Source organism: Rosa rugosa, chromosome 5, assembly GCF_958449725.1.
Source record: "Rosa rugosa chromosome 5, drRosRugo1.1, whole genome shotgun sequence".
Lineage (NCBI taxonomy): Eukaryota > Viridiplantae > Streptophyta > Magnoliopsida > Rosales > Rosaceae > Rosa > Rosa rugosa.
In genome coordinates, this window is record NC_084824.1 from 55,629,715 (window position 1) to 55,656,113 (window position 26,399).

Genomic DNA, 26,399 nt, shown 5'->3' on the forward strand with positions numbered 1-26,399 from the left:
GATAGAGTTTTAACCTTCAAACAGAAGCTTATTTTAGATAATATTCTCAGCGCTTTCTATGAAGATAATGAGAATCATATTCTTCAGTGTCTAGAAGCTTTAACAGAAGAATTGTATGAAATCCATACAAAAGAGAAAACTACTCCAGTTAAGAATCCCAACATTTTATATTTTGAAAATCCAAAAAGTGCTAAAGTCCCTGTTTTAGCATTAAAGGAGTTTGAGTGATTTCATTTCCATAATCTCATAGGAGGTTTCGGGTATAAACTCCCTTCAACGTTATTTGTGGTCCCTGGCCCTTATTATGGGAGATATCTAATAGATGTTTAAGCTTAGCATCCTCGGAAACACAAGCTATGGCTTGTAGCAGAAAATGGTTTTATTCATAATCTATGTATCATTTTTAGTTGACATTTAGGTGATTGATGTTGTTGCAGAAAAGAATTCAATGCTGGAAACGAATGCGGTAGCTGATTGATGTTTACGTCTTATTCTAGTTGCAGCAACAACAGCTAAATCTTATATTGTAGATAATAACAACTTTGTTTGACATCTAGGTGAGTTCTTGCAAAAGCCTGCCTACTCATCCTTTCCTTCTTAACCCTCTTTCTCAGCTCTATATAAATACAACCCATTGCTTCAGACTTTATATATTAACATTTTTGCATTACAACATAACACATTCCCCATCCTTCCTTTTTCCTCCCCACCTTGACCTTTTTTCGATATCAAAATGGTGACCGTTGACGAAGTCCGCAAGGCTCAACGGGCTGAGGGTCCGGCCACCGTCTTGGCCATCGGGACAGCCACTCCTCCCAATTGTGTCGACCAGAGCATATATCCCGACTACTATTTTCGTATAACCAAAAGTGAGCACAAGGTTGAGCTCAAGGAGAAATTCCAGCGCATGTGTAAGTAGTAGCTAGCCACGTACTGATTTCTCTTGTCCATTCTACTTTCCAAAGAAAACTTTTGTGCCATCAAATTGGAATTAGTCATATAAATAGATTACCCTAATGTATAATTTGGCATGCAATCCTTGCCATATATATGTGATTTTCAGGTGACAAGTCAATGATCAAGAAGCGTTACATGTATTTGACTGAAGAGATCTTGAAAGAGAATCCCAGTATGTGCGAGTACATGGCACCTTCACTTGATGCAAGACAAGATATGCTGATTGCTGAAATTCCAAAGTTGGGCAAAGAGGCTGCCACCAAGGCCATTAAGGAATGGGGTCAGCCCAAGTCTAAAATCACCCACTTGGTCTTTTGTACCACCAGTGGTGTTGACATGCCCGGGGCCGATTACCAGCTCACCAAGCTTTTAGGCCTCCACCCGTCCGTCAAGCGCCTCATGATGTACCAACAAGGTTGTTTCGCCGGCGGCACCGTGCTCCGGTTGGCCAAGGACTTGGCTGAGAACAATCGGGGAGCACGTGTTCTCGTTGTTTGCTCCGAGATCACTGTCGTCACTTTCCGTGGGCCTAGCGACACCCATCTCGATAGTCTTGTGGGCCAAGCCTTGTTCGGTGACGGTGCTGCGGCCATTATTGTTGGGGCTGACCCGCTGCCTGAGATTGAGAAGCCCTTGTTTGAGGTTGTCTCGGCAGCTCAAACTATCCTTCCTGATAGTGATGGGGCCATTGAAGGGCATCTTCGTGAAGTTGGGCTCACATTTCACCTCCTCGAAAATGTTCCCATGCTAATTTCGAAGAACATCGAAAAGAGCCTCAACGAGGCCTTCAAGCCTTTGAACATCACGGACTGGAACTCACTTTTCTGGATTGCACACCCGGGTGGCCCTGCAATTCTGGACCAAGTAGAGGCGAAATTGGCCTTGAAGCCCGAAAAGTTAGAAGCCACAAGGCACATATTGTCCGAATACGGCAACATGTCCAGTGCTTGTGTGTTTTTTATTTTGGACGAGGTGAGGAGGAAGTCTGTAGCAAATGGGCACAAGACCACTGGAGAGGGCCTGGAGTGGGGAGTTCTATTTGGGTTTGGGCCTGGGCTCACCGTCGAGACCGTCGTGCTTCACAGTGTTGGTGTCACTGCTTGAACTTGAAGTTCTGGGCTGATCCATTTCATATGCTCCCTATTCTATTATGAATGATTTGCATGATTAGTTTATAGCTAGTTTTGGTTTTGGTCATGGTAATTTATTTTTTTAAAGGTGTGTGTGGGCATCATGGGAAAAGCTTAATTGTTGCTGTGTTTACTTTCATGTTGACAAAGTGTAGCCACTTATATAAAATAATGCAATAATATAAGCTTCCATTTCATGTGACATATTACTATTTTTTCTTTCCTTTTGTTTGATAGAATAAATACAATGGTAAGGAATTGACCAGGTCAGTTAGTTTACCAGACAAAGGCTTTTTAGCTAGCCTTCATCATATCATGCTCATTCAACTTGTCATTCCCATCCTCTACATCCTGAGAGGACTTGTGCTTCCTGACTCTCATAATGTCATCTAAGCTGGAGGGATATTCCTTTTCAGTCTCATAATTAATTGCTAAACCAAATATGTATATTCTTTCACACCAAAATCAAACCCAATGGTTCAAAAATTGGGTTGTTGTAAAGAAATGACCTCACAACCGGGAGGAAATCACATGTCCCCAATAACCCTATCCCAACCTTGTCACTACTCCTATATCGTGACACATGTCCATCAACTTAACAGAGATTAACACCGTTAAGTCTATTACTTTTCAGCTTTTTTCTTAATAAAATACATAAAACTCATTGATTATTGTTTGACTCTAACTCTTCCTCTTCCCTATCCATCCGTATTCTTCTTCTTTTCTTCTCTCTACACCTGTGCAACAAACTCAACACCCTTTGTTCCATCACTCCAACAACCTTGCTGTGGATTTTAAGTTTTAATCCAGTTGGAAACCCATCCCAATTTGTGTTCATCGTCTCTTAAGGAGGAAATTGATTGCGATGGGAGGAAACTGATAAAGTGATTTAAGGCGACGAAGAGGAGGATGCACTACAGAGATGCGCTGTGGCAAACAAGAAGAATATAGAATTTTGGTTGGCTAGTGTCTGCAAAGGAGGCATTTATTCAAATGTCAGGAGTTTTTAAAGATGAATAATTACATACTGAAATAGCCAAAATGATTTGAAGAAGAGCCAAAACCTGATTTCTTTTGTAATCTCTGAATTCGATTTACTAGAAATATATTTTTGGCTATTCCATTCGGAAGACCCACCATCCTGATCCACACCATCAGTCAATGCAGCAACCACCGAAACCACCATAGCCACCGTAACTCCACAACTAAAACCTTAACCAAGAAAAGCTCTGCAAAGCCAACTCCAGCCTCTTCATCCCGGGCCATGAAGAAGAGGATGATGAAGAAGAAGAAAACAACGTCGCTGAAGAAGGCTCTCTGGCCAGAATGGCTTGATGGCTAGATCTGGGCTTTGAATCAATAGAAAGAAAGAGAAAAAGAGAAAAATATTATTTAAAATTTTTTTACTTATTTTTTAGTGAGAGTTAACAGAGTTAGTATGGTGTTAGGTTAGTGATGACGTGTCAAATTTTTATTCATGAGACAGAGTTGGGATAGGGTTATTGGGGACAGGTGATTTCATCCCCTCATAACCTTGAAAGTCCGACCCCAAAGGCTTTGATTTCATTAATTTGGAAAGGGATATCTTCACATATGGTGTATGAAATATAGATGATTCTACACTTTGGTGTATGAACTTTGGAAACTATCAGAATGGTGTATCAAGTTTGCTCCACTCTTTCATTTTGGTGGTGTACGCCATTAAATTTTCCGTTATCTTTACAAAAAAAAAAAAAAAAACTGACAAAGCCCATATTTCTGAGTTTTTTTTTTTTTTTTTGTAAAGATAACGGAAAATTTAACGGCGTACACCAAAATGAAAGATTAGAGCAAACTTGATACACCATTCTGATAGTTATGAAAGTTGGTAAACCAAAGTGTAGAAATGCCTAAAGTTGATGCATGGTTTGTGATGTTTTCCCATTGGAAAATGTGTTGTGGTACAAGTAAAGGTCACTTCAAGTCAAAAAGATTTTTATATAAATACACAAAACAACCCAGAGATCCATCATATCCAAAATCAAATTAGAATAAAAAAAAAAAATTAGAATAAATGTTCAATCAATCTATCTATTAGGACTAAATTCAATTTACTTCCTCAAATTTTGGGTCGAAAATTAATTTGGTCCATGATCTTTTTTTTTAATCACGATTGTCCATGCACTTCTAATTTCTATCACCTGCGTCCAAATTTCAAATTTGGTTCCATTCATGACGTCATTTGCAGTGTTGGAGCTGACAACATGGCCCACAAGAAGGGCAAAATGGACATTTTTAAATAAAAAGATTAAAAAAAACTTGCAGGAAAATAAACTTACACCTCTCTCTCTCTGTCTCAACAAAAAAGCCCAACCCTGAAAGCTCCCTAGCAAAGATTAGAGTAGACATGGGAGATTGGCGGCGGTGGTGGAGAATTGCCGAAGCTTTGGTTAGATACTGGAGGACCCAGCAACGACTCCTCGCTTTTCAATCTACCATCTCAACTCTCGCCATGTGGTCGCGGTGGTGGAGGCCGAATTTCTCACAGTTTCTCTTCCACCACCACCTCCAACACCAGTCCACACTCAGCACGCCCCGACACAATTCCAAAGCTGATACTAGCATAAGAGCCGTTGAAAATAGCACAATCTTCACCACAATTGCCAAACTCTTCCAATTCCTCCAGTCATCAGTAGCCCTATCTAAACCCACCTCCGAAACAGAGCTGCAAAACCCCAAAATCCCAGTCCACACTCGACAAACAGCCCAACAAAATAAGGCGAAGAGTACTCCATTTTGAGCCCAATCATCTCAAATCCTCCAACCATTAAGAACAAGAACAGCCCAGCAACAAGAATAACCAACAAAAACACAAACTGGGAAGCAAGAAGAGTACCTAATACTGGCCAGAACGAAACCTTGACAGATTGGACAGCCGATATGAACTTGACCGTTGAGAGAGAGAAGAAGGTTTTAGGGAAATGTGAAGCAATTTTGCTTCTGGGATTCTGTATGTGAGTGAGAGAGAGTTTGAGGAGAGAGGAAGTAAATCTGAAATTCTCTCTCTCCTCCACACCATCGTGCTCCCCAGTCTCCAATGAGTCAAACCCAACCTACACTTTGTCTAACGACGCCTGGAAGCGATCTCACGCGCCAACACTTTTGATACCTAGAATTGATTTGGACACCCACCGGCTCCGTTACCCTTAGATGGTCAGCCAACAACTTAACCCGCCTTTCCAACGACCTCATAAAATGAAGCAGAAGAAGCAAAATGATTTTTTTTTTTTTTGGGTGAGCAGAAAAAGCACGAAGTATAGGCAAACTGGGTGTAGTAGAAGAAGAACGACGCATAGGGTTCTTTATTTATTTATTTTTTTGTGAATTTAGCCCAAAGGTTATTTTGAGAATTTACCCTTCTTGGAGGGTCAAAGGTTGAAATGTGAGGCCATGCTGTCGGCTCCATGCCAACTCAGCAAATGAACTCATGATTGGAGCCAAATTTGAAATTTAGACGCGGGTGGTGGAAATTAGAAGTGCACGGATCATCGTGATTAAAAAAAAAAATCAGGGACCAAACTGATTTTCGACCCAAAGTTTGAGAAAGTAAACTGAATTTAGTCCTATATAATAAGATCTCCGTAACCCAAAAAAAGGAGGCATAACATCTGAGATATAAGAGTGTATTTACTAGTTTACATCATTTGTCTTACTAGACTTTCTGTTGCAAAGTATTAATGAAGTCACCTTTCATTGCAGTACTATCAACCTAGTACTCTTAGTTTCTACATGAGAAGGTGTGAAAATATATTCCCACTTTTTCAATAGGGGTATATATGTATTTGGATTATTTGTTCCTCTTATTGAAGCAACTCTAAATTTTTAGAATCAAAAGTGCTTTTTTATTTCTTGCCTTCATTTATGGGATGGACACGATATTTACTAACTACAGACTATCAATTGTGTTTGAACCATAAATCCATTATCTCCATTTACTATTTCCACTATCTCCATTTAGTGCTCCACTACCTCCACTTAGTGCTCCACTACCTCCACTTAGTGCTCCACCTCCATTTAGTGCTCCACTACCTCCACCTAGTGCTCCACTACCATTTAGTGCTCCACTATCTCCATTTAGTGCTCCATTATCTCCATTAGTGCTCCATTATCATGATTTGTTTAAGGCCAACCACTTTGGCATGGTAGCCTATATATAGAGGCTAAAATGAAACAACATAACACACAATTCATCAACAACAATCTCTAAGATTATCCAAGCCTCTCCAGAGCAACCCCTCTCCTTCTCTTACCGGTGACCACACTCCAGTCCCAGAATCCTCAGGAGCCGACTGTCAGTGCCACCAAACCTTCTGTCAACGTGCTTCGGTCCTAGTCTCCTCGGGAGCCGACTGTAGTACCCGACCACAACGGTTATGGAACCAGCCAAGCTAAAGTCACGCTTTAGCAAGTTCTCCCCACTTCCCGGTGATTTCGCTCTGCTCAATCTACAATATTGAGTATCGATTGTGTGACAAGAAGAAACTGCAGCAAAGTCCTCACCACGAGGCACAAAGAATCCTGTTACGAGGTTGGTGCTCTCCTCGTCCTCAATCGCTGAACAGAAGTCAGGTCAAGGGACACCCTCGACGACCGCACCCGAACGGTGCTGGCACGCCCACGCAAGAAAAGAGACTGTTGACCAGCTGCGCAAAATTGGAGCCAAACATTTTGGCACGCCCAGTGGGACCTACTGCATAGCGTTTCTTCGCAGCCATTAGTTGAGGGCAGAGTATTTGACAGAGACTCTTAAGGTTAAGGGCGGCTTTTATTAACACTTGTTGAACTGTCTTCACACTTATGACCTTTCTCATCTTAGTAAGTATAGCCTATGTGAAATGGTGTCTAGAAAGGGGACAACGTTCATGACAGGTTATTGAATCCAGAAGTGCGTGCAAATGGGTCTAAACCACTATGTGGGAGTAGCTCATGCCAAAATGGATTCTGCCTCTCTTGTTCGCCCTCCCCCACCTGGCCATTTCAGTATGGTTGCCCAAAGGATTTGAAAGAAAATTTGTGTCTAGGCGACTATACTTGGGCCGCATGTCTAAACCTTGATTCACAAGGTCTTATTGAATTCAGCTACTTATTCAATTCAGACTTCCAGAAGCCATTAGAAGTCAAGCGCAAACCCATACCAAAAGGTTTACGCTAATTGTCCAAAACACAAGACCTCCAGTTACAAACCGCACTCGCGTGCGGATTGTCGTGGTCTTTCTGACGAACAGGTAATCCAAAGATTTTCTCTCCATTCGCCATCGACCGAGATGTCAACTGAGCAAGGAAAAAATCAACGGCCCGAGGGCGAGAAAGTTCCCACCACCCAACCTAATGAGGCCGGAGGAGCGTCTGATACCACCAAAACGGTTGAAGACGAGGTGAGAACAGTTGACTTTGTGCCCATTCTCGTCCCAGAGAATGTGAGCATTGAGGAGCGGCTTGCTATCTTTCAACAGAATACTGCTGCATACAATGAAAAGATGAAAAAAGCTTTCGCAGAAGATCATCGGAGGCTTGATGAGCTTTCGATTTCGGTTCAAAAGCTCGATGTAATGTCGCGGCAAATACAGGGACATTTGGAAAATATCCACACGCAAAACGAAGAGTACCACAAGGAGCTCGTGGATATGATGAACGGTCAGGCTGCCCAGAGCAAACGCATCTCTGCTGACATCGCGAGCCAAGCGAAGCATACTGCATCAGAATTGGCAGTTATTCGCAATGAGGGGTCCAACCTTGCGACCCAAGTTGCCATGCAAAAGGCTGAATTGGACCAGGCTAAAGAGGTTCTGAATAAAGCTCTGGGAGATCCTAATGCCATCCTTGGTTCGCTTGGTCAACCCTCAGGGTTTGGCAAGTACATACCGCCAAATGCTCGAGAAAAAGCTAGCGGTAGCAACGCGGTTACCCCCGGGTCAGCTACAAATGCCGCGTCAACCAGGGGCGCGGCAAATACTCTGATAAGTGGTGGAAAGGATAAGCTCGCATAGTCAGTGATGCAAGGGAGTGGGACTTTAAAGATCAGTGAAGGGACCTCCCTCGAGCCTGTCATAGCTGCCCAATATGACAGCGACGGACATGAATACGTGTACCAAGATCAGCCTCCAGCGAGCCATTATGGTATCGACCAGGTTGGAAGTCCAGCGAAGGTCACCGCAGCCACAAAGGGTCAGCCAGCAGCGGGTTTTACGTCGCAGACGTCAATCCAACCCAAAATAACCCATGGAGGCGGCGTATCTTTGGTTAACCAGGCGCCACCGCTGATACAGGCGTCACCTCTCAGGTCAATGCAACCTTTGACCCGGTCAGCTGGCGAAACAGAAGTTTATGCTCCTCCTCCTCCCGATATGGGGTTCATAAGAAGAGAGGAAGTAGAAGAGATGATCAGGGCCGCGAACTAGAGGCCTAACCTGGAGGAGGCCTACCAGGGGCCCTTCCCACCGCATATTACACAGACACCTTATCCTAGGGGATATAAGAACATTACGTTCTCTACTTTCTCGGGAGAGGAAGTCGAAAGTGCCGCGGCCCATTTGGTCAGGTTTCGAGTACAGTGCGGCCAGTACCAGAACGATGACAATCTGAAGTGTAACATCTTCGCTACTTCTTTGTCGGGGTCTGCCTTCACCTGGTTTACTAAGCTACAACCGGGATCAGTTGCGAGTTGGCCCGCGATAGAGAAGCTGTTCAAGGAAACCTTCGGGACTATCGAGTCGGAAGTAGATCTGGCTTCACTCACTCAGATGGCTCAGTAGCCAACCGAATCCGCTGTCACTCAGCGCTTTCAGATCCAGAAAGAAAAGTTGAACGTGATTCTGCTGGAGAAAGAACTGGTGAAGTTGGCAATCAAAGGCTTAGAGCCCCGCCAACGCAAAAAACAACATGGAAGCATGTTCAATTCCATGGGGGAACTGATCACAGAAGTAGGAAGTTTCGAGCACTTGCTCAGGGAGATGGACGCTATGAAGAACGCCTCGAAGGGGACATACATCCCAGGGAAACGCCGAACAGTGGCTGCGCTCAGCCATCAATCCAGTTCCTTTGATCCTTACTACAAGAGTGAGGAATCTAGTACAGCAGAGACTGACGAGTCTGAAGAAGACGAGATAGCTGCGCTGGAACTCACCGGGAAAAAGGCTTCAACGCTAAAGCAACTGAAGTTGTGCAAAGAGCCGGTGAAGCTCAAGTCGGTGGTTTTCACCAAACCAGAGTTCGCAAGTTATACTTACGACGCAAACAAAGCACATGAAATCTTGGATGAAATGATCGCCGCGAAGATAGTGAAAACCGACTTCGGCCCATTTCCCAAACCAGAACAGCTAAGGGGGAAGAAATACTGTAAACTTCATAATATGTGGAATCATAATACAACCGATTGTGTTAAGCTGAAGGATCAAATCCAAATCTGGTTAAATAACGGTAGTTTGCAAGTAGAAGCGCCGACAACAGCAGCAGCGTTGGTGGACCTAGACCCCTTCCCAGATATCGGCATCAACATGGTGAACGTGGCATGGGGTGAAAAAGATCAGCAGAATTAAAGTCCAGACCACGCAGCTAAGGATTTGAAAAGGGCTGGAGACAAAGCCGTGAAGCGGGAATCCAAGACTCGTTTACCCATCGTCCTATGCTCGCGGTGCAAGGAAGAATGTGACACTCAAGCGCTGCATGAGGAAACATCCCAGACTGTCCACTTTGGATCTCTGCCGCCAATAAGGTTAGTATCATCTTCTAGAAACTTCCAACCATGCAGCCCAAGAGTGCACAGTGGTTCAGAAACTCCTTCTCCAAGGGACTCAAACTTATTCAAAAAGTTGAAAACCGCGAGGGAAGAAGGGCAGACGGATAAGCGGCAAGGGGTTTTAACCAGACCTTACATTCCGCCAGTGTTGACGTCCTCCATCAAAGAAGGGAGATGGTATACACAGAAGAAGGGCAAGGCGGTGGAGATGAGCTCTTCAAGGAAGAGAAAACTCCAGCTGAGGTCACTACTACAAAAACCACATATAAGGACACTCAATAAGGACACATTTTTGTCAACGTGTCCTAATAAGCTTATGAGAACGACAAGAAAAAAACAGGAGCAAACTTCTCCAAACTTCTGCTGCCCCGCCAAAATTTTTTTGCCAAAAGTTAAATTTCCCACTTTTTTTCCCACACCAATTCGCACTCTAGGTTGGCCGATAAAATTGCCTCTATTATTTTAGTTGACCCCCCTCTCTCGTCTGCATCTCTTCCTCGTCGAAGAAACCAAATTCGAGCTCAGATTCTTTTGCTCTGAGCAAACCAAATTCACTCACCACGGATGGGTAATTCTCCCTCCTTCTCGATCTGTCTATGGCTTTTTCTTCTTCTCGTCAAATCTGTATGCTTTGGTTCTGGGTAACAGTTGTGGGTACTGGTTCATGATTCTTCGTCGGGTTCCTTTCACCAGGATGTACGAGCTCTCTCCGTTGCCTCTAACGAGGATCAATCTAAGAGCATTGACTGGCGGTGGCTTTGTTCTCTGTCTAGATCTGAATCAGATGGTAAGCTGGAGGTTCATTCAGAGTCCTTAATTGTGTGCGTTTCAAATATAATTGATTTTTTTATGTTAAAACCTAATGAGATTCTTTTCTTGTGTCAATTTTTGAAAGTAGTGTATCTTGATACATTGGCAGCACTTGCAATTCTGAGCCAGAGAATATCGATCCCCTCACTCCTTTCCAATCGACCCATTAATAGTCGATCCTTTCATCTCTCCCTTGGGGTTGAGCGCTGTCCTCAAAATACATGAACACTCCATCCTTTTGGCGACATGGCTTCCGCTGACGGGCAACCACGGCCGGCAGGACCTTCTTCCTCAGATTCAGTTTTCCATACATCACGGTGGCCATGATCATGTCGCGCAAGCCGACGACAAATGGTTGAGACGCCTCTTGATCCCTTTTACAGATATAATGTAGAGGATTGATTCACTTGATGATGGATTGATGACTTCAGTGAGTTAAAGCCTTCAAGGAGAAGCGAAGAAGATGCAAGTGTGGGAGGCTTGAAGAGAGAGGAGAGGGATGAGAGAAAATGAAACGAATATACTTAATTTTCAATGGGCATTGTCAGATTAAAGTACAACAACAAAATATTAAAAAATTTACTGACCACGATTATAAGCAATCCTGGGACAATGTCTCACCCACAATACTAGACAGATCTGATCACCTGGTCAGCTACTGACCAGGGTTGATTTGGTCATTTACCGTCCGATTGAAATCAGACGGTTGACAGCTCTCATCCCAAATCTCATCACTTAGCTGTCAACCGTCCGATTGAAATCAGACGGTAAGTGACCAAATTATCCCTGGTCAGTAGCTGACCAGGTGAACGGGATCCCAATACTAGATACCAACTACATCCCACTCCAAACAGTGAAAGCTCCAACAATTGTTTAATCCGTGGCAAAACAAACGTGGCCTTTGCTCATAATTGTTGTAGTGTGAGCGAGCGTGGCAAGACTAAGTTTGCCCCCTGACCTTGGCGAAGGAGTAGTTGGCGGGTCCTTGAATTCCCAAACACTGGGATAATACTTTTTCAAGTATCTGCCATTGATGGGATTGCGATAAATATCGCCGTCTAAGTCCTTGAGATAAAAAGCCCCTTTTTCCAAGATCTTGTGAATAACATAAGGGGCTTCCCATCTTGGGTCCACTTGCCTCGTCCTTTAATCTTCTCACCTACTAGGAGGACAGTCTTCCAAACCAATTCACCATCCTTGTAGCTGTGGCCACGTGTGCTCTTATCATTGGTCCGAGCCACTCTCCTTTTTTCCATGACTAAATTATCCAAGGCTTCTAAGCTCTTCTCGCTGAGATCTTCATGTTCCTGCCACATGGCCTGGACATAATCCTCGCCAATGAGTTGGTGTTGTTCCTACACTCACAGAGAATGATTTCCAGCGACAAAACAACATCATGGCCAAACATCAAAGCGTAGAGGGTTGTTGCAGCATGATTGTGCTTAGATGTACGATAGGCCCAAAGTGTCTCGTAGAGTGTATTATGCCATTCACGAGGGTTTTTTTCAAGCATCTTCTTTAGGAGAGTGATAATAACCTTATTGCTGGCCTCAGGTTGGCCGTTAGACTGAGCATAGTAGGGGTAGAATGTATGAACTGGATACCCAGATCGTTCAAGAGTTTTTTTTAACCTTATTGCTACCGCTGAACTTTTACTAACGCTGGTCCGATGGGCGGACCGATACTTGTGATGTTCTCAAAGCTTCCGCTACCTGTCAAGTAAAATACAGAGGGCGTCAGAGGGAGACCGCGCTGGGCGGTCTTCAACTCTCCGATGCCTAAGTTAGTCAATGTATTTATGTTGACAAAGTAACAGTAGGTAAGTATTAAATGCGTAATTAATGAGGAGAGAGGAGAGAACCTTTTATAGGTGAGGAGAAGGCTGATCTTCTCCTTGTTTTCGATGTGGGACTGATGTGCTTCAGTTCTCAGCTTTAGGAGCTTCTGATGCTATCTTGACACGGCGCGTGGCGGCGCGTCGACAATGATCTGGGGGTGATCCGAAGCTCAGGCGGTAGCTCGCCTGGCGGTGTATCTGTAGGCTATTCCTTTGGCGGGAATAAGTACCTCTGGCGGTACAATGAGCGTAGCCCATTATAGCTAATTATGCTTGTCAATGTATATGTATGTACAAGTCCCCCAAGTCCCCAGTCAAGGAGGGCAATCTTGGTTGGGGAGTTGTTCGGCGGTTTTAAGCGTTATCTTCCGCTAGACTTGCAACAGCATAATTAGCGTCAGTGCGTTGTCAACCATGGATTTACTGAGCAAACGCTTTATACCCTTTCGGGTGGGCCCCTGCTAGGCCCCCCAGGGAGTCCCCCACTCCCCGGCTAAGATAGACCTCCGGATGGTCGGTAAATTGTTTGTTGAGGGAGCTGCACGGAGCAGAGGGTGTTGGGTAGCGAGCCCAATCTTAGTACCCAGTGACGGGGGTCAACGTACCTGATCAGGGCCGTCGTAGACTGTTGACAAGTCCCCGTGTCCCGTAGGGACGGTCTGACCGTAACGCCGCGTGGCGGTCGTTGTCAGAGTGAGGCGTGGCCTCGGGATCCGCCGTTGGCGGATATCCCCCCGCTGGTTATAGCAGGAAGCAGCGTCCAGTAGACGTGCTTGGCGGTATTTCAACCCGGTGCACTATTTCATGGTGTAGGGTTTATTGTGCAGGTCAGAGTAGCAGTCGTCGAAGCTGAGGTGTTGTTGCTGTCGTAGCTTGGACGTAGTAGGGTGCTTTGGTTTTAGTCTTCCGTTGTGTAGTGAGTGTGATGGGTGCGTTTACTTATTGAATTGTTATTCAGTTTAATTTGTAAACTTTCGGTAGTGTAATATGTGACTCTAAAGAACGAGTCGGTATTGACACTGTGAGCATAATTTGTTTAGTTGCTTAGTTTAAATGAAATTTTTTCTAAGTGTCTTATTGTGATTGTTATTTTTTCGCGTTTCGGATTCGAATATCTTTATTCGAAATTCAGGGCGTGACAAAATGAGAATAGAAAGCGATCAGGAGTGCGCTGTTGAACATTGATGCCCTTGTTCAAAACCCAAATCCAGCGGAAATGCCGTTTCAAGTCCATGGCAGTTGTTGGTTTTGGTGTCAGAGGTCTTGCCAGAAGATAGGACTGGGAGTTGCGTTGTGCTCCCTCATTGGTAGCAATAGCAAGTGAGGTAGCAAAGCTTTTGGTAACCGAATCAATGTTTGACATGACAAAGTTGGAGAGGAGATCTAGAAATTGTGATAAAGGAGCGAAAACTATGTGGGACGGGATCGGAAAACGATGGATGACAGCGACAAAAGGGGTCGGCATTAGGCTAGGGTTTTAGTGCGGCAAGAGAGGCCGCCTAGGGTTTCTGCTATGTATTCTTTGCGAGTGAGTGCTTACCTATTTTTATATTCTTGTTACATCAACAATAGAGAATTATAATGACAATTAGTCTTCCGTTGAACTCACGACCTCCCACTGAGGTCTCTATGTCGCTAGACTAAATGGTTCTAGGCATGAGTTTTCTATCTTTAACCCTGAATTTCTTCTAATGTTTTTCTATACGTTTTTTTACAGAGTAATTCATTGATTTTGTTTGTTCTAGGCACTTTTTTTGGGTTCCAAATTGTACGTTTTCTTCTTCATCTTTATTTTTTATTGTTTGTGGTCTCTCTTAGGGCGTTACTGTCTTTATAGCTCTTCTTTTGGGTTCCAATACATGTTTCTTCTTCATCTTTAATTTTTATTGTTTGGGCGTTATGCTCTTCATGTATTGTTTATTTGGCAGTGGTTTTGGCTAGTCGGTCACACCATTATCTCTACAATATTTAGTTCTAGCGAGTGATAGGCGGTTATTTTTTAATGTAATGGCTCCCCTAGCTTTGAGTTGTGTGGGTGTTTCAACATCCCCTAGCTAACTTTTTTAGCTTATTCGGTATATTTTTGTTTTCTCTCTTGAGAGATCATATTTTTATCTAAAACTCCCTATTTATTTGTACCTCATCCCCTTTTTAACTTTAATATATAGATGGTCATCAGAAAATTTATTTATGTGTGGTGCTCTGTCTAATCAATCGCACAAGGCTATACACTAGAAACTTATTTATACCTCAAGCTGCAGCTGGAGTTGGAGGTCTATATGAGATCAATGGCAACGGATACTGACCTTGTGTGTGTTTTGAATCTTCTTGGGGCCCTTTGGAACAACTTGTACTATCGGTTAATTACTTAATTAGTAATTACTAACTATCTAGCTAGTTCAAACAATATAAAAGAATTAGAAATTTTCAGCTCGAGGTCAAGATGATGGAGTTCAGCAATTCAAGATGGATCATTCAAAATTTGAGATATTTAGATGATATCAGTCACAAAAGGTTATTATCATAGATAGTATTGAATTTATCTTTCATTTTATCGATAATACCTAATAATCAATTTTGATCACAACCAGTACCTGAACTCTTCGATTTCATTTTAAATAGTACCGACCACTAACTTCCGTTAATTTTCAATTAAATAGTACATAATAATCAATTTTCCATTAATTTGACAAAAATACCTCAGTTAAATAATTTTATCTATTTGAAAATTCTAAATAATATTTTGATCAATATATATGTTAATAAAACTAAAGTTCAATTAAAAGTAGAAACGAAAATAGAAAAATTGATCTGCGTTCATTTTGAATATGAATTTGTTCACGGTTTTTGCCTTGGATAAAATCTAAAACAGAAAAAATGCCTACCTTTCTACCTCTCGCGAGAGAGTTTTCTCGCCTTCCTCCTTCTTTGGCAGGCGGCGGCGTTGTACCTACGATCATGAAGGATGGGTTCTCCCTCCTTTGTGATCCACTCCTTGGTGGGGCCGGCTGGTTTCTCTGACGAAATTTCCTACCTGTAGGTGGTGGTGTATCTGTTCCCCTCCTCAAGCTTGAAGATGGTGGAGGTGATCTGGTGTTTGATCGGATATGGATTGGTGGAGGAAAACTCTAGGGGGGCCGGCTATCTGTGAAAGATCGTGATCGATGCCCAGCAATGTTTTAGCCTCTGAGTGCTCAAACAGTGCAGATCCTTGGAGCAAGTTGGAGGTTGTGGAGGCCAGAAATCATGGTGCTTTGGGACAGATTAGCAACAGCGGCTGGGTTAGTTCTGATTGCTGGCGGTCGGGCTTTACAGTTGGTTTCTTCTAGCTCTAGTGGCAGATGTCGGGGTGTCTATAGCGGTGGCGGCGATTTCATTGGCGACGGCTGGAATTTCTTGAAACTTTGGTGGAATCCTTCCTTCATTGGGCTAGGGTTTCTATTAGGTTGTGTTGGATTGTGCTGGTGGCTTGGTTGTTTTGGTCTTTATTTCTTTTTTATTTAAAAGGAATATGACGATACTTCCTTCTTGTTGAAGGGTGGTATGACTGGTTTTATCTCTTTTTGAGAGAATAGGTCGCAAAAGATCTAGTAACTCTGTTGATCCAATTTATTCTTCTTCGGAGTATTAGGTTTTTTTGCTGAATAAAAGTGCATGGACTTTCCAAAAGGTGGGTGTACTAGGGCTATTGGGACTTTGTTCTAGTTCTAGAGTAGGTTTTTGTACTCTGTAAAGTGACTCTTTTTGACCATCCGAGAGGAGTGAGTCATTTTTGTATTGCTTGCTGAATTTCAATTCAAGGTCTGACCTCTTTCCCTCAAGAAAAGGTTTTTGTCTAGATCACTTTTTCTTTTTGAAAACCATTTACTTTCTTAATTATTTTTTTTTCCTTATTATTCTATTTTAATTGAAAATAAAAGATTTTCTTTTTAATATTACTGAAAATGAATGATTTTACATTATCTTTCATAAATGAGTCACACGCAAGATACATGCCATTTTTAACAAAATATTAACGGAAGTTAGTGATTGGTACAATTTAAAGTGAAATCAAAGAGTTCATGTACTGGTTGTGATCAAAATTGAATCAGGTACCATCAATAAGATGAAGGATAAATCTAGGTACCATTTATGATAATAACTTATCACAAAAATATGAAAGTTGAACCTTAAACTTTGAAAGACATAGTCAACCCTAAGCTATGTGCAATACTTGAACACAACGTACATGTCTCTATTACAGCCTGGTTTAACAGAGGAGTAAGGCTCTTCATTTGTCTCGCCAAGGTTGCCACTTGCTCTTCCAACCTAGTGTACATACCAGCACATACTTTAGACTGTCACAAGGTTTTCATACCAATACCAGACCCCGTAGGTCCACCCAAATGCCAGGTTCAGTGCCCGGATCAATACCCAGCCAGGGTGGTGTCCACAATGGACGGCACCTTGGGCGATTTAGAGCAACGCTCAGCCCGGCAGGGCTCTCCAAAGTATACATCAGAATTGCTTATCAGAACCTAGCAATAGGGGAACTGCATCCCAAATCGAAGATATGGAAAAACCCTTCCCTTGCTGAGAGTATATAAACAAAGCTCAACCACCTTCACAAGAGTAATAACTTCTTTCTCTTACCATTACTCTGTCAAATTACATACATAGCCTTACATACAGGGTCTCGGAACCATCTTCATATCCACCTGGGGGTATTGCATTCTATCAGGCTACACCGGAGAAACTAGCAGAAATATTGGCGCTGTCTGTGGGAATACGTGTAACACCACCCACTCAATACCATGGTTGAACAAGACGAGGCAGTGGAGATTGCTAGGAATGTTGCCCGGGAACTTATCTTCACACCCAGCACCTCCACTGCCGAGGTACCCAATGTTGGAATCGAGACTCACGGGTGGGGATCCATGAGCCCGGTGGAAGGCAGAAACTCAACACCGACCCGAGATCCTATCGGCCCGGTTTCAGAAATGGAGCCTATGCTAGCCGAGATTGAGGCTTTCCGAGAACAAAGTTGACTTGACCGGGAGCAGCAACAGATTGATCGGGAGACGAGCCTCCTCTCGCAACAAAGGCCCGTGCACTAGACAAGACACACTAGCAGAATGAAGCCCTTACTCAAGCTCTTACTAAGGCGTCACAGCCTATCATACCGGAGACACATACCGGAGCTACTAGGGCGGGGCCATCCCAAGTAAATGCAATAGGCCTGCGAGTGATACATATGCCTATCGAGCTTCACCCGGAAAGCCTAAGAAAATTGCTACCACCTCCCCCACCCGGAGTGACGCAAGTCGAATCACCGGTAATCGGCCCCAACGCTGTACTCCTCATTCAAATGAGCCAGTTATTAGCAGCCCTCCAGGAAAAGGTTGAAGCGAGCGAGAACCAAGAAGCATGGCGCCCTCTAACCACCTTTGAGGACAGACCTGGACTCTTTACACCCGCGGTGCGGAACGCAGTCCGTTCTGATGCCACCAAATCGCTGAAAATGGATTACAAAGGGACCAGCGACCCATACTAACACTTGCAAGCCTTTCGCTCACAAATGAGCTTGAAGGGGTACTCGAATGAGGTCTGCTGCAACATGTTTCAGGAGACACTCTCCGGGGAGGCTCTAAGTTGGTTCTACGAGCTGCCGGCCGGCTCGGTGGGATCTTTCAAAGAGCTTAAAGATAAATTTGTAGCTCGTTTCATTCTGGGTACTGACGGGTTCCACACACCTACGAGGTTATTAAAGATACAGCAAGAAGAAAGTGAAACATTGAAATCTTTCGTCAACAGGTGGCAGTCAGCTACAGCTAAGTGTCGGGACCTCAACAAAGAGCTAGCAGAGATGGCGTTCAGGCAGAGCTGCAGGCCCGGGAGCTTCCTTTATGAGATCAATCATCATCCTCCTGCAAGCTACGATGAACTAATGGTCACTGCGATAAGACATGCCCAGACGGAGTTCGAAATATACGGCAACATCAGCTAGGCCAAGATTAAGGGGAGGAAGGAAACTGCACAAACCTCGACCCTGGTGGCTAGGGATGAGCCCAAGAAAAGACAGTGGAATCAAGACAGTAACAGATCACCTTATCCCGTGAGTAAACGAGGCAAAGAATCATCTAGTAGGGCCAGCGAGTACTCTAACAAGGTTTATCACTGGGAGGAGAGGTCACAGCAACAGTACCCCAAGGCCACACCCCCATCCAGGTATGAAGTCTTCACTATTCTGAATGCCTCATACGAGACTATCTGGAACAAGAACAAGGACGAGATACCCGGGCCTCCACCCCGAAAATTCCCAAAGAGTAAGCTCACTCAGCGGGATAAATGTATGTACTGTTATTACCACAACAATGCCGGACACAACACCAATTTATGCATGGCTCTGAAGAATACCATCGAGTCACTAATTCAAGATGGCAAACTCCAAAAGTACCTTCCTGGAAAGCAAGTGGGCACCATTGATGTATATGGTCGGATCCTCACAATCCATGGTGGGGGGCCAAAGGATCAACAACCCCAGAGAAAAAAACGAAGTACTAGGTCCGGGCATGCCGAGGTATTCAACTTTCACAAGCCAGTGGGGCAAGCTAGCACTCTGGAATGGAAATTGATCACCTTTTTAGAAGAGGAGGAATGGCATCTTAAGATGCCGCACGAGAACCCTTTCCTCATCACGCTTCAGATGGACCACTACATCACGTCAAGAGTATTGATAGACACCGGTGCATCTATCAGTGTGCTCTTCCGAGACACATACAAAGCGCTAAATCGTGGGCAATCAAAATTATCTCAGGACAACGAGCCACTGATCAGTTTCTCCGGGACATCGTGCTACCACTCGGATTTGACTATCTGTCAATCACGGTGGGAGAAAGCCCAAATTGCTCATCCATCAAGACAGAGTTTATCGTGGTTGACTGCTTCTCCTCCTACAATGCCATATTAGGTCGCCCAGCACTATGGTGCCTTAATACCTTTGTTGCCAGGCACATGCTGATGATGAAGGTACCCACCCTTGTTAGGAGTAGCAACGATCCGGGGTGATCAAGCTGCCGCCATAGTTAGTTAGAACGCGTAAAAAACTTCAATACACGTATAATTAAAAAAACTTCAATATGGAGTATTGTAATTCAAGTGCCTGATTACATTATACTTGGGTGTCATATCCTTTTCTTAATGTTTTGTCACATTTCGGAAATGTTATAAAGTAAAAGCAAGAATTGAGAGTGGATGATTAGTTATTTTCTTACAAAAATAGTGTTTTATATATCCGTATTGTTGATTCCCTTTTTTTTACTCCTTGCCGCATTATACACATATAATTCAAACTTAAAAATTAAATTTATCATATTGCGTTTTTTGACCGAATATTTGACCATATCGTTAGATAAGGTAAACTGAATAATACACGTATGTATTTTTGACGAATTATAGGCGTCACATTAACAGTTTCCCGGGGTAAAGGAAAAACCGAGATGTTAACAATGACCGCTGACCCCTCGCAATCCATTAGATACGAGGATCCTAGAGATAATACCGATTCTGACAAAGAACGGCCCGGTGCCGTAGAGGATATCGAAGAGGTAGTCATATCAGAGAAGTACCCGAACAGGACAGTAAGAATCGGTACTAAATTAGCTCCGTCGGTCCGGGACGGTTTAATCAAGTTTCTACGTGCCAACTCATCTGCTTTCGCTTGGTCGTATGAGGACATGCCCGAGATCCGCACAGATGTGGCTATGCACAACCTCAGTATCATCCCTTTCTCGGACCCAGTAAGACAAAAGCGCAGGGCTTTCAATCAGGATAAGTACAAAGCTATACATGCAGAGGTGAAGAAACTGAAGGCCATCAAATTCATAAAGGAGGTAATATACCCCTGCTAGCTAGCCAACGTGGTCATGGCACCTAAGAAATCTTCAGGAACTTGGCGTATGTGTGTTGATTACACAAATCTCAATTGGGCCTGCCCAAAGGACAGCTTTCCCCTTTTGAGAATAGATCAGCTCACTAACTCTACAGCCGGGTACAGGCTACTGACTTTCATGGATGCTTTCAGCGGGTACAACCAGATAAGAATCAACCCCGCAGATGAAGAACACACTACTTTCACCACCGATAAAGGACTTAACTGCTACCAGGTCATGCCTTTCGGATTAAAGAATGTCGGGTGAGGTAGGGAAGTTTCTTGGATACATCATCAGTCATAAAGGTGGCAAACGGCCCGCTAGGCACGAGCACGGTACGGGCCCGTTAGTGGCCCGGCACGACCCGAGCACGTTAGAATAACGGGTCGGGTTGGGCCTAGGAATATTGGCCCATTGGCCCGGCCCGAGCATGACATATTGTGGGTCGGCCCGTTACAAACACAAAATTTCATTTTATTTTTAAAAATATTAAAAATCTACAATGATGAGGTTAATCACATGACAATTTCACCAATGCTATTTCATTAATGTTGTCAAAATAGTGAAATAAAACATTACATCCTTGTTTTGACATAAGTATTTTTTTCTAAATATTAAATATATGTTTACTAAAAAAGACTAATCTCAAAATAATACAACTAATCTCGTTACTCCCTGTACTTTGTCCTATAAAACAGTTTAGTCCAAAATTTTCAAATTAAACAGTTTAGTCATTATTCTTTCTAATTCTCACACAACAGGTCCTAAAATGACTATTATACCCCTTATTTTCTCTCTCTCTCTCTCTCTCTCTCTCTATATATATATATATATATATATATATAGATACACACACACACATATATATATGTAGGAATTTTCTCAGGTGCGGACGTCCGTACCGAATTTTCGGTACGGATTTCCTGTTTTCGACCACTTTCCGGCCACATTTTTACATCTTAACCGTTCAGTTTTTAGGTCCTAGTGTATAGATCACCTCTGCAAAATTTCAGCCAATTTGGTGATCGTTAAGGCATCCAAAACTGCATTTTACACGAACGGACCGAATCTGTCGAACCGGAACCGTTCGTATTTATAATGGTAAATTGCAGTTTTGGATGCCTTAACGATCACCAAATTGGCTGAAATTTTGCAGAGGTGATCTATACACTAGGACCTAAAAACTGAACGGTTAAGATGTAAAAATGTGGCCGGAAAGTGGTCGAAAACAGGAAAACCGTACCGTCCGCACCTGAGACGGACTGTATATATGTATATGTATGTAGATACACACACACACACTATATATATATATATAGATACACACACACACACACTATATATATATATAGATATAGATACACACACACACACATATATATGTATATGTATGTATGTGTGTGTGTGTATATATATATATATATATATATATATATATATATATATATATATATAGAGTGTGTATATATATATATATATTTATATATATGTAATACCCTGAAAATTCGTTATTAATTCCTAATGGTTTTCGGGAATTAATAAAATGTTCGTTAGTATGATTTCGTGGTTCGAGAGTGGAGTGAAATTATTTTCAGGCGAATAATTATTCGAAATGCACATTTTAGGGGGGTTACGAAGTTGACTTTTTATACGTAAAGATTTTGTGGAAACTTCCTTCACAAAAGTTGTAGAGCGCGTCGATACGAGTTCGTGGACATGTGGAACGCGAAAATCGGAGTTCGTATGAGGAAGTTATGATCGATTGAAATGTTGGGAAATTTCTATAAATATGGAAATTTCCGGGATTTTTCATAAAACCCCAAATTTTCCCTTTTTCCATTTTCTCCCCCTCAGATTCTCTCCGTTCTCTCTCCTCAGACCCAACGAAATCCGGCCGACCCGACCCGGATTTATCTCCCGATTCCGGCGTTCTCCGGCCACCCCACCACCACAGACGTGTTCGCCGCCACCACTCCGTCCTCCCTCTTGTGCTCGACGGCCACGATTTCTGCCGGAGATAGCAGATCCGAGCTGTGGAATCCGACCGGTCGGATTTTGCGGATTCCGGCATCACACGGACCTATCCTCTCGGTTCTGGATTCGTCTCCTCCTCCTGATCATCCTCATATCCTCCTTGCATCACGATTTTGAGTATAGAGCGGTAGATCAAGGTTTGAAGCCGACGGTTCTAAATGAATCTGATCAAATCAGACGCACGAGATTAATCCAACTTCAGGTATTGAAGTTGTTCATATTTTTATTTTGAACAAGTTTGTAGTTAGTCACTTTTGCATCGGAGGTGGTTTGGCCGCCGTTGACTGCCCACAGCCGACGACTCGTGGTGGCGCGTTCGGCCTTATTTTTGAATTCTATTATCTAGGCGATGATCTATGCATCCATACGAGCGTTTTGATATATTAAAAGGTCATTTTAGAAAAAGTTGATAAATAGTTGATTTACGTTTTGACGCTACTATTTACGGTTTTTACGTTTTATCTTCGGTTTACAATCTGCGAAGATCCGACCGTTAGATCTTCGTATAAACCATGTCCTTACAAACTTGTTGGCCTCGAGGAAGAAATACCCACAACATTTCCTCGAATCATATTTCTTAGCACAACTCGATTCTGTAGAGTAGTCTTACTCTACCATTACTAGGGAATGGTGGAAGATATGTAAACATTCCGATATGTAGTGGAATCCCTATGAGGTCGGCGTACAGGAGGCATAGAACCTAAAGGAAAACCAATTAGACATGTACCGTACACACTTGATGAGTACATCAGCACCGAAGAGTATATGATGGGGAACCGCTACAGTCGGGCCATCACTCGTGAGGTACTAAGTAACATCAAGCACATACGGTAACAAGATCGAAAATAGTCTACAGAATCTGACAACCTAATGCTCTAATACCAACTGACAGGACCCGCCCCCGGATTTCACCCTGAAATCCGAAGTGGCCCTGCGGGGTCCACTTTAGAAGAAATTCTTCCAAAAATTTGGCAGAACTTCCCCTAAAATGGACTACCCAAAACCTGGAGAAATGAAATTTACACTTCTGAATCACTCATCCTTATTCTCCTGGAGCCACCCTGCTCCCCAAATCACGACATCGTCCAATTCACATAACACAAAACGCAACTTGAATAACATTAATCCCACATGTAATCAGAGCAATTCTAATAGAAAGGTAAACAAGGAAAACCTAATTCAAAGGCAAACGCGGAAGCCATGCTGTTGACTATGCCTCAACTCCATGTACGCCCGACCTCAACTAATTTCGCCTGCAAACTGGGCATTTGAAACCGAAGGGCCCAGGGGGAAAGTAATTTAAAACACGTTAGAGTGAGTGGACAAAGATAAATAACTAAGGAAGAAATCATTTAAAGGAAGTAAAAGTTTTTACTACTTTCCCACGTATTTGAATTTATAAAACCTCGATGCATGCAACATTTATAAAACGTATCTTTTAAATCGAGAACCTCGTAAAGACAAGCCAACCCCGCTGGTTAAGGGAAATCGGACTAGCCCCGCTAGTCAAAAATAATATAAGAAGTAGGGGAAGAAGATAGCCATACGAATGAGCCTCCCAGGCTCGGGTGATAGCCTCCCAGGCTAAAGTACTCCCATATATTCCCGTTATATACCCACACGCCACTAAGTGTAGCGATTAGGATACTGGGCTTCAGCATTACTGTCACAAAGACAGTAACCAACGCCACAAAGGCGGACGGGCTTCGGTGATCCCATCACCTCGCCACAAAGGTGGACATCAATGCTAGCATGATAATAGTCACCCAAAGTATGGCAAAAGAAAATCCGAAAACCACATAAATCCATAAATACATAAAGCTTCCCCAAATTCTCACAGTAAGCCGAAAATATCATCGGCGTGTCCCACACGCCAAAAGTATCTCAAATCAATAGCAGAAAGGCGAGATCAAATTATAAATCGCAATTCAGAAACAAAACTGAATCAAGAATCATCAATAAGGCATTCCCAATGCCAAAACCGAAAGTTGATAAATAAACAAGAAATATAATTCCATCGAAATCCCATTTCGGAAAATCTTTCAGAAATCTCAAATCGACGAATGAAAATAAATATGAAATTCCGGAGATCACCTCGGAAAAATAATTCGTCGAAAATCAACATAAATTATAAATTCGAATCCGAGCATAACAAATTAATATCCGCAAGTCATAACCTAGATAAATCGTAATCAATCTTTGAAAATCATTATTGAAAGCAAATCCACGAGATAAACCGAAATCAAATTCCGAAATCAATTCATATGCTCGAAAAGTAATATGTTAATTAAATAAAGCATTAATTCAAGAAAATAAGCGCATGCATCATTATTTAAAACAAAAGTCCACTCACTGTACTATTCCGATGATCACGTATACGAGTTCCTTCATCGAGCAAAAGCTCGGTACGTCGCCCTGTACACAATTATATTCCGTGAATAACTATTCTAATTAAATACGATTCTCAATTCTTCTCGGATTCAACCCACATTCTACCACTAATGTCAATTCGTTAATTTAAAGGTTCCAAGGCAGAACCGAGAGATATCCGGCGGTCGGATTCTCATAAATCGATAACCGAAATTCTGAATTTCCAGGAATTTATAATCGATTCAAAACTTCCCTAATCTTCACCAAACTTCATATATAAGCTCTACATCATTTATAGGATTTAATAGGCTAAAAATTGAAATTAAAAAGCTGCCCTACGCGCCTCCACGCGCGACCAACAGTGGCGGCGCGTGGGGCCCACGCGCCGGCAGCCACCATCTCCGATGCCCACCAAATTTTGGTAGCAACAACTACTCAACACGCCCAACATTTTTCTCAACTACAAAACATTCCAATTTTACCTTTAAGTGCATGAATTCAGCCGGTGAAAAAAATCCTAGAAAACTCCAAACCCTAGAATCGGGTTTTCCTTGATTCTCCTTCCACGCTGCAAATCGGAGTCAATGGCCTTAGGGGAAATGATCACCGGCTCGGGGCGCCTCTACTGACCCAATTTGGTGGTCGGAAACGGCCGGAAATGGCGGAATCGCCGGAAAAGCTCAAACTGCCCCGTGAGGTTCCTTGCTTCGATTCGGGGTTTTCCGGCCAAATCGCCGAAACCCAAGGGCACTAGCGTGGAAAGGAGGAAGAGGCGATCACGTGGTGGCCGGTTGCCCACCGGTTGATGGCCGGACGGCGGTGAACCAAGAGGAAGAAGAAGAAAGCCGAAAGGGGAAAGAGAGAGAGCTCGGGGAAGAGGAGAGAGAAAGGTGGGTTTCCGGTTTTGGAAACCTACCACAGTAAAAATCCCATATTTATAACCAATTTACCATGAACAGTAACTTTTGTATTTCACTCATAACTTCTGCACACGAGCTCCGATTTTTACGTACCACATATGCACGCACTCGGTTTAACGTCCTCTACAACTTTCATGAAGGAAATTTTCTCAAATTTTGACCCGAACAAAAAGTCATCTTTTAGGGCCCTCTAAAATTACCGAAACGACAGTAAAAGTGAAAGTAAAGGTCGTTTACCGTCCAAATGACTAGTAAATCGGTAAATTCAGGTTCGGGACATTATATTGGTGATCTCCTTAACTAAGTTTCTATGCAGGGATTACTAATTTTTACCTAGTGTGATTGTCTGTTTGGTTGTATGTGGAGTTGAATATTGTTGCTTTAATTTATCTCACGAACTGAGAAATTATAAGCATGCGTGACGTGAGTAATTTTATTTGAGTTTACTCATACGGGTTTAAAAAGCTTACCGGGTTTGTTGTTTACAATCCCGGTGCACTATTCTATGGTGTAGCGGTTCTTCCTACAGGTCAGGATCACCAGGGTTGAGATCGAGGCGAGGAGTGCAGCAGTGTTAGGTTCAGAACCTATTTTTGTTAGTGTACTGCTGTTTTTGGTATGCTCCTAGCGAGCGTGTACAATTGTATATCAGTTCTC

General features: G+C 43.0%; 2 protein-coding genes across 2 annotated transcripts; both read left to right on the forward strand.

The window, feature by feature from the left end:
• Positions 1-733: 733 nt before the first annotated feature.
• LOC133708206 (polyketide synthase 1-like) lies at positions 734-2,150 on the forward strand. Its single transcript, XM_062133657.1, has 2 exons — positions 734-911; positions 1,064-2,150. The coding sequence occupies exons 1-2, from the start codon at positions 734-736 to the stop codon at positions 2,059-2,061; spliced, it is 1,176 nt and encodes a 391-aa protein (XP_061989641.1). The 3' UTR covers positions 2,062-2,150.
• Positions 2,151-18,065: 15,915 nt separating this feature from the next.
• Positions 18,066-18,494, forward strand: LOC133711944 (uncharacterized). The gene has a single exon (XM_062138011.1). It carries the CDS (start codon positions 18,066-18,068, stop codon positions 18,492-18,494), a length of 429 nt encoding a protein of 142 aa, XP_061993995.1.
• Positions 18,495-26,399: the final 7,905 nt, after the last annotated feature.